A 16349-nucleotide genomic window follows, 5' to 3' on the forward strand; every position below is an offset into this window, starting at 1 on the left:
TTCCTTCCCATGCTGTACCGATACGTGAGTAAACCCGTCAGCCCCTGATCCAAGTTGACAACGTCCTTTGTCTTGATGAATAGTGTCTGCGGAAATGTGAAAAGAGGACACAAGTCGTGACACATCTTTTCTATCTCCGTCTGTAGAAAGGGGACATGGATCGATTCGGATTTAGAGAGTTACCCGGGAGTTCTAACGGCAGATGCTCGGTGGGTGTTCGGCGTGGTACGGTGCCAGAGATGTCTGTTTAAAGAGTGCACGTCGGTGTCTGATCACCCATCTAGCATGTGGTGTTGTTACTGTACGCAGGATGACGAGACCGGATCCTATGCCTCCCACTCAGCTACTCCCACCCACAGCGACAGCTTTTTTGCCGGGTTGTCCGAATCTCAAGTACAAGGTATGTCAGATTTCTACTACAAGTCAACTTCATCCGAAGTCTTTACGAATCTATTTGAACACTGCATTCATTTCTCTACTGTAGACGAACAAGGGGTTCGCATGTTAAACTGAAATGTTGTCAATACAGCGGGTCCCTCGTCTTTGGACTGTCACTTTACATGGTGCTGAAATCCCTGCTGTTTTCACATAAGGCGTCTGGCGAGGAAAACCTGGCATTGCTCTGTCCTTTCTGTACTCTTATGTTCATAGGGCAATAAATTACGGTTTTTGAATGCATTGAGTGATAAGATAGATATGAATCTATAAGATAAGAATCCACGCATTATGTGATCTTTCCAACACTTAAAAAACAGCATGCAACTGTTTCGCCGAGGAAGGTTTAAAGTTGCTGCTTAACTTGAAGCTGACAGAATTAGATAACATATATCGTACGTGGCTATAGATTTGGAAGACAAACACCTCCTATCACAGGAAATGGATCGCTGGTACGAACACGCATCTCAATATAGGCACCACAAGATATCTGTGGTTAGGGTTAGAAGTACAACATGTGTACACTGATCACAATATTGAGCAGGCAGACTTTCTTCAACACTACTTAATGTAAATGTCCCAAGGCTTGAAAGACTTCAAGCCTTGGGACCCGCTTCAACCTCTGCACGTTAAAGACCACCACACTTGTAGCGTTTCTAAGTCATGTGACCTGGCCAAAGTACACTGCGGCCACTTTACGTGTCTTTCTTCACCATTCAGTATTATAGAATGTGATAATTATCATATTGCAGTCCGGTGTGTTATAGTTGGTAGTTCTATGTGGGTATCTATCTCATTGGTTTCATTCACCATACGGTCTTGCAGAGGGCATAGCATGGCCGTGTCAAATCCCAGCAAATCCATTCTCGTAAAAAATAGAGGTATGTGGCTGGTTATTTTTAATCATAGTCCGTAAAATTCCGCATGATGATAATTACGTCCCACCAAATATTGTGAGTATGTAGGTTCCCTTAACAAAAGCGTTCATCATTTGAACAATGTTGTGAACAACAGCCATAGAATCAGCCACTAATATAGGCTAAAAGCTATATAGGCTAAAAGGCATAGCACTTCTGTGTTACATCATAGTTGCAAAGTTTCTTGGTTCTTGAGAAGGTGAAGGTGGCACGATTCTTAAAGGTCTGGAGGTCATTTCATTGATGTCTCTCGCCACGCTTTCTGGAGACTTGCACCGTACTTTCCAAATGTGCTAGCAAAAGTAGAACATTATCACTACCAGTAGATAGGCTGTGGTGAGCATTAATGTATTTGTCCTTATGTATATGTATATGGCCTTTCCTTTCCTTTTTCTATTAAGGTTCGAAAGCTTTTCCTGAGTAGGCAACAGAAAAATGTGTCGGAAATGCTGAATGTAAAATAAACGTCTGCTCCAAGAACGTATAAAATCAGCACCAAAGACGCAAAGCTTTGCCTCAAGACAAAGTCAATGAAGATAACAACATGCCATTGGATGGATATTTCATTCCCATTTAGCTTTCTTAGATATCGGAGGAATGAATGCCTCGTTATGTGCGTATGACACTCTTCACGTTTGATAAAGCTTTATGGAAAACCAAGTCATTTATTTTGCCACAGAGTCGCATTCGTTGTGGGACGTTCTATCGTTTCTGACAGCCACATCCTTCCATCGAGACTTAGTGTAGATTATGGCAATCACACAGGGGGAGCAGAACCATTACTCTCTGTTATCCAAGACATAGACAAGAAAAAATACATGTCAGTGTGCCAAAGGCATTGGACTTCTCCGGGTATAGTTATTCGGTGTCTAAGGAATGTATCCATCTCTATAATACTCTTCTCTATTTGAGTTTAGTGTATTAAACCCCGAGTCTTATACCGTACACAGAATCAAACAGCTAAGATGCCTTCTTTCGGTACTCTCCACAATTTTCCCGGCACTAACTTCAAGCGAATAAATTATGCCGCTGTGGAGGCCTCATCAGTCTGATCAGAGGCGGGTGCGTCAAGGCGACGCCAGGGCATGGTGGAAATCAAAAGCTCACACAAACGGAAGCACTCAGAACATGGCAGCCGAGATGTAATGAATTAGCAGCCTCTCCATATTACTAAGGAGACAGCTTGCTTAGCAGGGGGAATAAACAGGTTTCCATTAACTATCCGGTCGTTCCTCACTTACACTTTATGTACGTTTCAACAATATGTCATTCTACCGTGGGTGAGCTAAGATATACTTCTAGCCATATGCTGTATAGTCGCAAATTGATATACGTGTATAGTTGACTGTTGATTTGAAGTAAGTTCAACAATGTGAATCGTTGATACTAATAGTTGATTTGTGTATATTCCTCCGTTTCCGCAATTTGTCAGTGTACGTAAACTTTTAACATTGAGACTCGTTGTGTTTTCCATTCTGTTGATATATTAAGGAAAAAATAGTGAACCATCAAGAGATAGATAATATGATATATGAACAATCATCTGGTCTTGACTTACAGGTGTAGTAATAATAACAGTTTTCAGTTTTAAATGTGATGAAAATATCAGAATATAATGAATTCAAATATGATGTGAGGCTGAGTATATGTTTAACTATATGGCCTTGGAATTAGGTAAATCACACATTCTGGTCTATGTATGGAAATGGAGACAAACTCATTTCCCGGATTAAGACTCCATCCTCTTTTCACGATGGGTAATACATCTCCCTGCTAGCACAAAGAGCTACACTAATTTATTTATGTCAAAAACAGTTCCTCATCTAATACAAAATCCACTTAATTCTACTTAAAATATTTGATGACAATGTCGTTAAGCGTGATTGCATGTATGTCTTCACCTAATCAAGCCGGGCTTCCAATGCTCTGTTCCAGGGAGGTCACCGTGTTGAGTACGGGGCAGCTGATGTCTGGTGTTGGGTAATTTAGTAGTAAATGTTGTTGGTCACATTTGGCGTACAATTCTGATGCCGTGTTATTTCCAACCAGGCTGTGACCTTAGGCAGCCTTTGAAGTGACAAAACGGCTGATTTTACAGGACACATGAACGATGCTCTCCTCTGTTTGCGATCATGCGACGCCTGTGACCAACCCTGAAGGCACGGCTACACTCGCCTTATGATAGACGGCAACTTTAGGTCATTCTTGGGATGTGCCATATATAGTAAGGTTCCTCGTCGTGGCAGTTGTTTCGGTGATTACAGCCTCGCTAAAAATCGTACGGTAAACTCCTACGACCAATATGACCGCGCCTTGATGTGATAATCAATGTGTCCATAAGTTGTAGTGTCCTTATCATGTCGATAGGAACAAGAAAACGTGTACGAAATGAAACACACACACACACACACAAACGCACGCACACACAGGAAATCGGAGACTTCAGACTTCCGGAAAGTATTTCTCCTGTTTTCGTGACGTCCAATTTTACACTATTTTTATATGTCTAACTGATCTCCTGTCAAAGTTCCCCCATCATCGAGCTGCTATACATATAAACCCACAGTTCGGCCTCCAAAAACAATATTTCCGTACCTTTAGGTAGATGTAGTCAACATGTTGTCAATGTGTAGTCAATATGTAGTCAACATGTAGCCAACAGTCAACTGGGAAAAACAGTTATTCAGCACAAACTGTTGATCTGTACTGAGCTCCTATTTGTGTTTGCAGAGTATCGAGAGGCTTTCAAGTTGTTTGACAAAGATGGCGACGGAACCATCACCGTAGAGGAGCTTGGGACGGTTTTGCACGACCTGGGTCAGTTTTCCTCAGAAGAGGATCTTAACGAGCTACTGCATGACCTAGATGCAGACGGTAGGTTTCTGATGTCTTTCATTTTCCCATCTCTACAAGAATCGTGGTTGCACTATGCAGTACAAAGTCGTTCTAAAAGATAACAACACCTAATGTATTTATATTGTTAGTACTATTCCACCCAAACACTTTCCCGTATATTCACAACCTATCCCTCCCGGTTTTATGGCGTTTGACACTCTTGTCAAGGTTTCTTTTTTCTTTGGTAGTTGAAATGTTGTGAAACAAAGTCCTTACGGTCTAACTTTAACGTTACATCTCTTTTAAATCTGTCAGCTAAGCGTTGGACGGCCCAGAGGGTCTGGCCTCTTTCTATTTAGCTGCCAGATAAAGGATTCTCTCGAGAGGCGGAATGAACCGGAATGCCGTCTGAATGAAAATTTGTTGGATATTTGAAGTGCATTCTAGAAATTATCAATACATTCCAAATATGTGTGCCCATTCTTATGGCTGGCCCGAGGGTTTTGAGCATGCTCAAAACTTACGAGGTGAATTCATAGTGGAGAAATATCATACAGCATTCAAAGAGTGTTCTAACAACATTATGACTGCATTCGAATTTCTGAATATTCCTTCGCATTCAAGGGAGAACCAATGGGCCTGAATATGTTGAATATACCTCGAATTTTAGGACTAGATGCGATTTTGCCAATCTTCATTCCGTCTGGTTCTCATTGACTCCTGCTTATTCGAAATATGTGTGGAGGGGCCTTGTCATATCCGTCGTGCGATCGCTGTACGATTCTTGGGACAGTCGTGAAGGTGTCCTACAAAATACAGCTGACTTATGACGGAAAAAGCTGTCTTTTATCCTTGTCGGTGTTTGTTTCCGTCACAGCCGGCTAGAAAATTCTACAGCATCAAAATCGTTCGACGACCACCTGCAACGAATGTTACCGCGTCGTTACTAAGCCCCCCTCCCATAATTCGTGTTCCAGCCCACGCCGCAGACGAATCTATGACGCCCTGCCTGCCTCGTGTTGCCGGTAGATAAGGCCTCCCCACAGGGAACCGTCCTCGGTGAGGCACGGCGGTGTCAGATCGGCGGCGAACTGTAACGATTAATTCTTCCGTCACGCCGGATGATCGACTCCGAACGCTGCAACCATTCCTCCATTATATTGGCTACCCGAGTCTTACTGCAAGGTTTTCACGGCTTTTGAATTGATCGTTGTGACTTTCCCTCTCCCTTTCTTACAAAAATAGCTTTCAAATGAGATGTGCTGAAAATCTGGGGTACACATTCTTCTTGTTTGTTGCTTGAGTCCTATTCTGGCCAACTTAGCAGGTACAGACACATACATCTCGGGCTTAACGTCCACTTAATCGTAAAACTGTAATCGTATGAAATGCACATATAATAATGATTATGTAAAATAGATTGTTCAACCATTTTCAAACGCCTGGGTAGACTAAGGCATTCATTCGAAAGGCAACTTTAATATCTTAAAAGGAAAAGATGAGACACGAAGCTGTTTTGCTACCTTCGCCAAGAAGGTTATGTTTCCGGTGCCGTGCCTGTATGTTTGCGACTAGCGTAAGTCGGGAAGTACTGGGTGTATCATAATGATATTTGTTTGGTATATAAGTCCTGATGAGGCCTCGAAATTATTACAGTTAGTTTTTGTGGACCCTAGCGGCTTGGTATAGTACTGCCGCGGAACTTCGGATTTTGATGTCTCGTGTTTTTGTCTTGCTATCGTCCCGATTTTGAGGTGGTAGATACCGCTCATGCTCGGAAAGCAGTGACAGACGTTTTGGTCCCCTAGCAGGCTGTTCTAGAACTGCAGGGTTGGTCGTTTGAAAATATTAATCTTTCAAAGATGATAACTCAAAAAGGGGTTGACGGGTCGTCGTGATTTTGGTTTGTTGCTAGCTTAAGACATGGTTCACTTTTGTTCAATGATTGATATATCTATATGACAATGTTGCAAATCAGGATCTAATTTACAAAATACATGAGGGAATTCTATCAATCTACTGCTTTCCATAATAGGTCTATTAGACATGTGACATATGTTATTATAAAGATACCGATAGATGTGAATTATGCAAACGAAGACCTAATTTTCTAAAACAATGAGGAAATAGAATAATTTTTATAGTGGCAAATGCTGGTAATTTCAAGCTTGCTTGCGCAATTCACTCAAAGAATGGTCTGTAAAAAGAGAGAACTACATCAAGATTTCAATAGGTAATTCATTATCCTTAGAACGATAAACGATTTTCCGTGTGAGGTACATTGGTAATACAGTGTGTAAATCTGATTCTTCAAACCATGAAACACAACATGGCAGTCTTTGTGATATCGCTTTGTAATGCTGAATAGGCATTGTAATATGCTTCTTAATGGAGCAAAAAGAGGCAAATTGAGTGAAAGAAAAGCATTATACTATTCAGCGATGTTTATGAAATGAAAAAATAGCCTGTTCAGCGTCCCCATACGCCAGAGTTATGTGTCTACATTACCACCTAGGTCAAGAGAGTCTGACTACAGTCACTAGAAATCCAGCGGGTATCAATGCTGGATATCTTTTATCCGTTCACTGTACAGCGTGCAGCATTTAACTAGAGGTCGGAGATCTCATGCCTTCGTCAGAGGGACATTGTTCTAGATAAAGGAACGTTTTACCTCCATGAAAAATGAGGTATTGTTTTTTTACGTGTCTGTCTGTGTGTGTGTGTGTGTCTGTGTGTGTGTGTGTCTGTCTGTCTGTGTGTGTGTGTGTGTGTGTGTGTGTGTTTGTGTTTCCGCACATTTGTAGCCAGCATAACTTCATAACGCCTTTATGTATTGTAATGATATTTGGTACATTGGTAGGTCTTAGGAAGACAAAGGTCAAGGTCAAATATGGGCCTCCTGTTGGCCGACCTTGGTACTGCAGCAGAACTTCCGGTTTTTGAATCTTTTATCCTGAACATGCTATGGTCTTGACTTTTTAGTGACAGATAGCTCTTCCTGTCAGGAATAAGTGGTGTAAGTTTTGTCCCCCTAGCAGCTTGTTCTGGAACTGCAAGGGACCTTCGGGCGAAATATTTAAAAGCGAATAAGTCCAGATAGGAACAACATATTTTCATCATTTTTGGTGTGTAGGTAGCTGAGAGAGAGTTGTACATAATTAACTGCAAATTATGCAAATGAGGGCTTAATCTGCATAATTAATGAGAAAATTCTATAATTACAGTGTTTTATATAATAGTACTTTCATACATGTAATGAATGTAATCTATGGCAGATGGAACATCATAAGATACAAATTATGCAAATAATGACCTAATTTGCATAATTAATGGGAAAATTCTGTGGCTCCTTATTGGTGAATGATGGGAATTTTATACCTTGTGACATGTGTAAGTTACTTAAAGGTTAACATCACTATGCCTATATCATGTTAATGTAGAGGTTATTTGCATAATTAATGAGGACGTGTTGAAATAAAGTATGACAAAGGAGAGGAGATTAACATGAAAAATATTGTAATTTGAATTAAGAAAACCATAAATTAAACTAGATTATGCTAATTAGAACCTTATTTCCATAGTCAATCAGACAAAAAACATTTACAAAAACTCACATATTTCATGGAGGTATGATGTCTCAGAATTCTTGTTTAATACTAGAAATCAATTTGGTCTGGAGTACAAAAGAATGTCTGTACTCCTTTTTCCCCTTTTTTATTCTACGACAGTGTCGCAAAATCTAATGAGAAGATGTGATGAAAGGAAAGAATCAGAACAGGGCGAGATTTATTGCTGTTTTCCTTTGTTGTTAGACTATGTTCTTTTCTTCAATTTGCGTCCTAACCTTTGTATTGCCACAGTTAGTATGTTCCAAATCTATGCATGTTAATCAAGTTTTTTTGGCCTTCATGTATTTTATCTCGCTTTTGCAATAAATTCGGTCAAATAATACGGTCTCCAGTGGACGTCATCCATAAAAATTACTTGGTCTGGCCTTACAATTTAGGGAATGACCTGCCTGACGCATGTCCAACTTTTCCTCCCCCCACCGTATTTATAGGACAGCCCCTCTATTGTAAGCAATTGATACCAGATGCAGGGACAGCTGTCCCCCATGTGAATAAATGCAGAGGTTGGTGGGGGTAGTTTATTATATATCTAACACAAAAGGTCCACTGCAGCGACATAGGGACCCCCCCACGAGGCCCGTTTTCGAACTTGACCCTGGCCTCTACAATGGTAGCTTGCCTACCAAAAATCATGAACATTAGTTTAAATATACTCGAGTTATTTTGCTCACAAGCCACAAACACAAAAAAGTCCACTGCAGTGACGTACAGACCTCACACGAAGCCCAAACTTGCACTTCGCATTGGCCTTAACAACGGTAATCTGCCTGCCAAAAATCATGGACGTCGAACAATGCCTTCAATAGCTATTCCGATAAATCCACAGTCACCCACAATGCGGCGAGACAATTTCATAGTCTTTCTGACGAAGACAATTATAGGTGGAAGGCGGTCTCGTGGGTAGATTTGTTGACTCTGGAGGTTCTGCGTCCTACTGTGTACAGGGGAAAGGCACTTTAACATGAAAACCTGAAAACTTTATTGCCTTCGAAAGAAGAAACAGACTGTGGACTGTGGGAGAATGTGGATTTAGCGGCATAACTCGTGAAGGCATAACTTTTGGCAGAAAGGTTACCGTTGGGAAGACCAAGGTCAAGTGCAAAAATGGGCTTCGTGGGGGTCCCAACATCACTGCAGTGGACTTAATGTGTTTGTAGCTTGTTAGCAGGTTAACGCAAGGTCAGCCCCAGCCATTTCGGTTATCATGTAAACGGGTGTTAATGATTTTTGGTACGCAATTTACTGTTGTAAAGACCAAGGTCAAATTCGAAAATAGGCCCCTTGGGGGTCCTTGCGTCACTGCAGTTGACCTTTTGTGTTTGTGTGTTAGCAATTGAAGTTCGGGAAGAGTAATTGGTGTATAATGGATAGGTTTTGGGGCCTAGATGAAGTGGTGTAAGTTTGCACTCCCTAGTAGCTTGTGGGGAAGTACAATGGGCCCTTTTGTGTTAGAATTATATCTTTTATCTAGGTTAATGACCTTCTGGCCAGGGCACCACAGTTCTACTGACCAGACAGCTGCCCACCTCAGCACTCTCGGGATTATGGTATCAAATAACCTTGCCATGGTAACCAAACTGGCTTGGATTCTCCTTGTCAGCCAAAAATGTACAGACTTCCCTGTGACTGGGGAATGTGGGATGCGGGAATTCCTGCCAGAAATCTGATTCATTTTCTGGTTGATGGCTGTTCAGAAGAAGCAATCTAATGTATAATACCAAGGAAATCCTCATACCACAGTATTATGTCATGTAAATTCTTTTGTTAAAACTACTTACCAAATTTCTCTGAAATGCTAGTATTGGGTACAGAATCTGATCGACTGAACAGTCGAAAAGGTTAATGTCATTTGGCAAAGGCATGAGGTCTTGGAACTCAACTCTAGTTGTTTAATAAAGTCAGAAACCCGCTGCCACGAAAGTTAAATAACTCACTTATATGACATTGTTACCAGATGTTATATTCTCTAAAAAGTTACCGAGTTTGTTGGTTCTAGCACAAGCCGTTCAGACATTTATCTGATATCCGCAGGTGAATTGAACATGTACTCAAACACATGCAAACATCCACAGCTCAGCCACCATGGGAATAAATAATGTAAGTTCCAAATTTTGATTTTTCCTTTTTCTACAGGAAACCTCACGATAGATTTCGAGGATTTCGTGGTCATTTTGTCGTCCATAATCAAAGAGGAAAACGACGAAGACGACGAAGTTCTAGCGGAGGACGATGAGAAAGACTTGCGAGAAGCATTCAGCTTGTTTGACAAGGCGGGGGATGGTTTCATTGATGCTTCTGATCTCAGACAGATACTTAGCTGTTTTGGTCAAGATCTCACGGACGAAGAAGGTACGTAGAAATTAGTCACTATCACTGTATGTCTGTCTGTAAATGTATCTATCTATCTATTAAACTCCCCCTCTCCACGTCCCCTGTCTCCACGTTTTGGGCTGCAACATTGACCTAAACAATCAAAACAATATGGGGATCATGCCTCAGAGGACCGTACTATTTCGAAAGTGGGAGTCAAGACTGATTAATGATGTTCTGATTATTACAGGATTGCGTCTGTTTTCTATCATTACTAAAAAATGAATTTATTTCTGAACTTACTGATAAAGATGTCTGTCTATATCAAAAAAGTTTCTTAGAAATGAAACCAATGGGAACATCGCACTAATTGGTGAATATGGTGAATGGTCCCCGATGGATATGAACGTCATCTGAATGTAATATGATAGTCTAATAATAATTGATACATAAACCACAGAAACATTATGACAACTTCTAACGTCTGTTGCAATTGATATCAAATTGACAAAAATACATAAGACGTTATACTGTATGCAGTTCTAAATCATTGTTGGATCTGTCCATTCCCCGTAGTTGATGAAATGATGTGTGAAATTGACCTCGACGGCAATGGCAAGATCGACTATGAAGGTAACATCTCTAACTGTCTCACATTCACAAAGTCGCTTTTAAGATGTCTACGTTGTCTTTTAGACAGTCGGTGTTTTATGATAAAAGACAGGGGGTGTTGGGTCGTACTGAGTTGATTATATGGATGATATCTGGCAGCTCAAAACTTGTGAAAAAAGTTAGGCCGTACAAAATAAACCAATAAACATAAACAGCATGTAATAATCAGGTCAGTGTGGCCTTATCGTGATAATAATAAATTAATGATACGAACTTTCTTCCAGAGTTCGTCACTACGATCTGTGAGCTGGCTCAGTTTCTGTATGAGGAATGCAACGATGACTTATGAAGACGGTAGGGCTATCTATTGTGTTATTTCCTCCCAATATTAACACCAATGTTTGTTGTCCAGACGACCAAAGATCCACTTTTCACAAAGAGGACCTATGTTCGAATTTTTCGGTTAGAAAAGTGCGGGACAAACACCGAATAAAAAGGACGAGCTGATCTGTTACATAAGATGGATGAAATGCGAAAGATTTCTACTCCGTATTGCATTTATACAATCAGACGATCCCTCTGTTACACCAACTTAACTAACGGTCGAGCAGACCAAATTTCATATAATCTCACAATAGCAAGACGGACACCCGGTCCTTTCTCATGAAAATTCCGAAACTGTCACGCCGGCAGCTTATAGAGATGTGATGGGGTAGAATTACCTGGAATTGAATTCCACCACATTTCCCAGCGGTGGTTTCTACAGACCTGTTGTACCTCGGTAATAGGCATTTATGGATCATTAAGAATGTCAAAATGACAGACGAGTCGCTCAGTAACATTGCCTTGACGCAGACCGCTGTTTCAATCACCGTAATCACTGCTTCTGGCATCAGTCTGATACCTTCTTAACGATTGGTTCTTTCCTGTTGCATCCATTGTGGTAGTCTTAAATCACAGAGTACGCAGGTAGTAAAAAAACTGCTTTTGAGTTGCTCTATGTATTAATGATAGGAGAGAAGTTGTTCATGTATATAACTCTGAGATTGTCCCATCTTTTTTCAGCTTGCCGCGTGACTACACATGAGCCATGCAGGGCGCTGGACATGACCTGCAGTTCAGTTCAAATGGAGGGAGGATTGGTCGATCTTTGTCACAGACTACTGCGGACAGAGACCACGTGGCAATTGCGGGGATTGGCAGTAAATGATGATTGCTGATTCAGGCCGGGGGGGGGGTGTAATGAGAACGTTACTCTAAACGCTTCAGTCGTAGATTGGACGGCCACCGTGGAAGAATGCGTGAATGTTACATTTCAAAACGTGGGTCATTTCTCAAAACACGCAGCGGCACAGGGCGGACTAGCTCCTGGGAAACACAGGGATGCATTCCGAAACATGATGTAATTGATTGGTAGTGTGAGGTGGCGGTGGCACATTGGAAGAAGAAATCGAAGATTTCAGACTCGCATCGGTTAGACCTCAAGTGTGATGGAAAAGACTGTTCTAAGAAAACTTGAGAGAGAGAGACTGCATAGTCACAGAGTAACCTTAAAGTGGGTGGCTGAACGGACAGTCTTGGCGTAGCAGTGCAATAATCATACCAACTGTTACAGCTATAAACAGATAGGCGTAGAATCCGGTATTTTACACCACGACCACCGTTTACTTCAATGCGTGGTTATTATCAGTATTACTATGTAGTCTGAAGACGCACCACTGTGCCCAGATGGGATAAAGAAATCCCCGTACAACGCTTTTCAACAAGTAGACTTTGGTTCTGGCAACAAGGATTAAGAATGTAGACACTGATGGATGATGTTAAAGTCATCGTGACGGTAGGATAATGAACACACATCGCTCACGGCAGCGTCCTTGAAATGTTTCCATGACCGACCAAAGCGTTCACGGTTACATCCCGCCTGGTTCTGCACCACATATCGAGATCGTCTCTATCGTCTAAAAGTATTTGGTTTGGCAATACAGCGAGAACATTTACATTCTTGTAGAAAAACACAATTTAACATAAACAAAACTTTCATTGTATACATAATGTTCACGACACCGTTACGTCTACTGATTATGAAGATCCAAATCAAAGCTTAGTACAAGGTCTGTAAATACTGCAAAGTCATGATGCATATTGCCTTTTCTGTATTTGTTCCCGTGGGCACTTTCCATGTCAGGAAGGCGTTTTTGGTAAAGTCGTCCGGGTGAAATGGATCCCAAAGTTGTGATGATTTCTTCATTTTTCTCCATGACAAATTCCTAGATTCAAAGTGCAAACACCCTACTGAGACTACATTCGGTTCAAGTTGATTCAATGACATTATTCAAATTCTTACTTGTAACTATAAACATCTATCATATACGGGTAAACATAATGAACGTATTATTATGTTATGCGTAGTACGCATTTTGACAGTGACTAAAATTCGTAGTTATTGAGATAGAATATGAGTCTCTCATTAAAAGATAATCATATATGGGTAAACACAATGAATATACATATTATTTATGCTATATGTAATACAGATTTTTAAACAATGGCTATCAAAACATTTGACATCACTGGGAAAAAGTTCAAGGTACATTTTTTAATTGAGATGGCACTTGATGTACATAAAAACCAGCTCCCTGTATTATCAGTATACAGATTTTAAAGATATTCTCACTGCAACCGTTGATACTTTGGGCTTAATTTTTTCCGTAAAGCCAAATCAATTTAATTGTTGTTTCTAGGATTCGCTGTGTCCATTTTTTTCTGATTTGCCTGCAAACTACAAAATGCTCAATTAAAGACATCCGTGTATGTTCACTTCGTGGCTCATAGCGGAACATTTCCGGTCCGGCTATCATGGGGTGCCTTGGCCTGTTTTTTATTTATTTCGCCCTGTCGCTCCATATTTTTTCTGAAAAAATCCGAGAAGCAACAAATTAAATTGGTGTGGTCTAAAGGCAATGGTGATTGTCTTTAAGTGGTGTCACCATGTACGCTACAGGACTATTCTGTAAGTTGTATCACGTACTGTCACGATAGTGGCAAGGCAGACCCATATTAAAATCCTGCCATGAGTTATCATGTCTCCATTTAATTAAGGACCAAGTGGGTGTTCGCAGACATCATATTGTTGAACTTCATTCGCACATACGTACACGATGGTTGGAGGAACGGAACAGAGCTTTTATCGGTAACCGCTGTAGAATACGGCGTGTCTGAAGTCGATTACTTGCCGCTTGTTTTTTTTACCCGAAGTAAATTTGACTAACCCGTTATCGCATCGCATAACGATTATTGGAGTAGTGGATATGCGACGTCATTGAATTGCATGAATGTTTAGAAAAGCTCAGATATATTTTCACACCCGACTAACGTGTATTTAAAAGTACGACCTATAAACATATGTCCGGGCTGTCTTTGAAAACTATGGAACTTTCAAGTAGTGCCGCAAATGTCGTAACAGTGGTGCCTGAAAATACAATGGCAGTACAATTTTGTTATCCAGAATATTTTGGGTGTTGGAATGGAATCGTAAATTAAAACAGCACATCAATTTTCGACTTATTTCGAAAAAATCTCATTCCTCTCCGGTGATGGGTAGATATGTATCCTTGAGTATACTTGTGAGGTAACACCAGTGAGGTAGCCATGAGTGCTGGTGTAGAAGTGACACCACTGTGGTAGCCGTATGTGTAGTTGTAGTTGTAGTAGTGCAATAGTGCTTCTTTACGCACTTCCGCACTTCTTGAATAGAGGGAAAAGATGACTTGCTGGATGTTTTCGTGCTTCAGGTCATCTAACAACGTTTATGGTCTCTATTTTGTATATTGGTGTTTTGCAACTCTTGTCTTTGATATGATGTACTTGCTGTGGCCTCGGGAAGGAACAATGTTCACCTCCATAGCAGGTGTCGTGGGAACAGCGAGCCACTTATTGAAACACTTCCCTGCACTAAGCTTTATTAGTATTTTGGATAGCGACGTCGCGATCTATCCAATATACGCACCATTCTTCGCCTTTTGGACTCTTTGTGCTTATGGGTGTCCGAGGTACACCCAAAGTACATTTATATGAGTCACAGCAATACCTTATATCTATAGTCATCTACGCGGCAATAGTGAGTTTGACGTAATGTTGATATTCACACTGCAGGAAAAGTGGGATAAGCCAATGATGATTAATGTCAGGTAAATCTGGTAATACTAGTAATAGTTATGCAGGGCTCACCCCAGAAAAAAAGTGAGAATTACCAATAGTGGTTATTACGCACAGGAAATACATACTGGCGCATCTTATCCCGTTAAGGCTTAATGGGATGAGCTGCGTAAGTATACATTTTCTGTGTGCAATAACCATTATTGGTAATTCTCATTGTGTGTGTGCGTGTACGTGTGTGTGTGCGCGTGTGCGTGTTGTGTGTGTGTGTGTGTGTGTGTGTGTGTGTGTGTGTGTGTGTGTGTGTGTGTGTGTGTGTGTGTGTGTGTGTGTGTGTGTGTGTGTGCGTGAGAGCCCTGCATAACTACATGTAACTCCGGGTATGATTTTAAGCCATTACTCGATTATTTTCCAGGTACGTCTGGTAGGTGGGCATGGGAATGATTACCTAAAGAATAGCCAGGTGAGACTGATACCTAAGACACCAAATGCCAGCTAAACCATTACCAGACATAGATGGCGTTTTCATCGCTATTGGTGAAACCCACCATTAGAGCATTGTTCTAAACAATGCTCCATGTATACGTGCTAAGGTTGTGAGAAATTGGTGACGTAGGAGAAAATATTTGGATTGTTGGCAATGGATAATATTGCCGATTTCATTATATGTTCAGTACATGACGTTACTTTCAATTTGCAGCCAGTTTGCGTAAATCAGTGACTTGCCATTTGGGCGCCTTCATGGAGAATAATGAAGCAAATGACAGATCATGGCAATGAACAAATGTATCATCACTTATGACAACTAGACCTTATATTTCCCAACGGCGGAAATCGAATTTCAAATTGGTAATCTTCCTTGATTTCTCTGGAAATGTAATTTTGCGCATGAAGGGATTTTGTCGATTTGTTAAAGCCATACAGTCGCATCCGCGAAAAGTTTCATCAGGTTGGTAAGTCACTGTCTTTTATTCAGCTGACGTTTCGGTGACCGTCTGTCACCTTCCTCAGGCAATTCTAATTGGTTCACTTTAACCTGCAGCACAGGTGTCGCTGCTATAGGTGCATTCCCAAACATACAACATTTACATATCTACAAACATGCGTGGTTACAGGGAATGTTGTACAATCCCAAACGTATAGGAGTTGGATATGTAATATAATTGTGGTCACTCTCAGGTATTAAACGTCTGCTGAATAAAAGACTTGGTTGTGTAAAAAGAGTCTCTTTACTCATACGGTCGCAGCCGTGAAGAATATCACTACCGATAAGTAGTCTTTGTTATAAGCAGCCACTTGCACACGGAGTGATTTTATTCGCCACGTTTTATCCGCTTTATTGCCACCTTTTACACTTGATTTTGTAGTTTCTATTAGATTTGTGGTAAACGGCCGTAAAGTGAACATAAACGTTGACGTTGTCATTATCAATATTGATGTTGATGTAGAGGGTAAT

At 40.8% G+C, this 16349-nt stretch overlaps 1 protein-coding gene across 1 annotated transcript; it reads left to right on the forward strand.

Annotated features, from left to right (window-relative positions):
• Nucleotides 1–285: 285 nt before the first annotated feature.
• On the forward strand, nucleotides 286–11087 carry LOC109464111 (calmodulin-A-like). Its single transcript, XM_019761044.1, has 5 exons — nucleotides 286–400; nucleotides 4032–4226; nucleotides 9950–10165; nucleotides 10703–10759; nucleotides 11023–11087. Exons 1-5 carry the CDS (start codon nucleotides 286–288, stop codon nucleotides 11085–11087), a joined length of 648 nt encoding a protein of 215 aa, XP_019616603.1.
• The last annotated feature ends 5262 nt before the right edge of the window (nucleotides 11088–16349 follow it).

This window comes from Branchiostoma belcheri, unplaced genomic scaffold (assembly GCF_001625305.1).
Source record: "Branchiostoma belcheri isolate BF01 breed outbred unplaced genomic scaffold, Haploidv18h27 scaffold132, whole genome shotgun sequence".
Taxonomy (NCBI): domain Eukaryota; kingdom Metazoa; phylum Chordata; class Leptocardii; order Amphioxiformes; family Branchiostomatidae; genus Branchiostoma; species Branchiostoma belcheri.

Bases quoted from the DNA above. Each gene is read 5' to 3' on its own strand.
- LOC109464111 (XM_019761044.1), top strand. From the start codon at position 286: ATGTGGTGTTGTTACTGTACGCAGGATGACGAGACCGGATCCTATGCC. The intron at 4,227-9,949 runs GTAGGTTTCTGA...CTTTTTCTACAG, and splicing joins GCATGACCTAGATGCAGACG to GAAACCTCACGATAGATTTC. The intron at 10,760-11,022 runs GTAACATCTCTA...ACTTTCTTCCAG, and splicing joins TGGCAAGATCGACTATGAAG to AGTTCGTCACTACGATCTGT.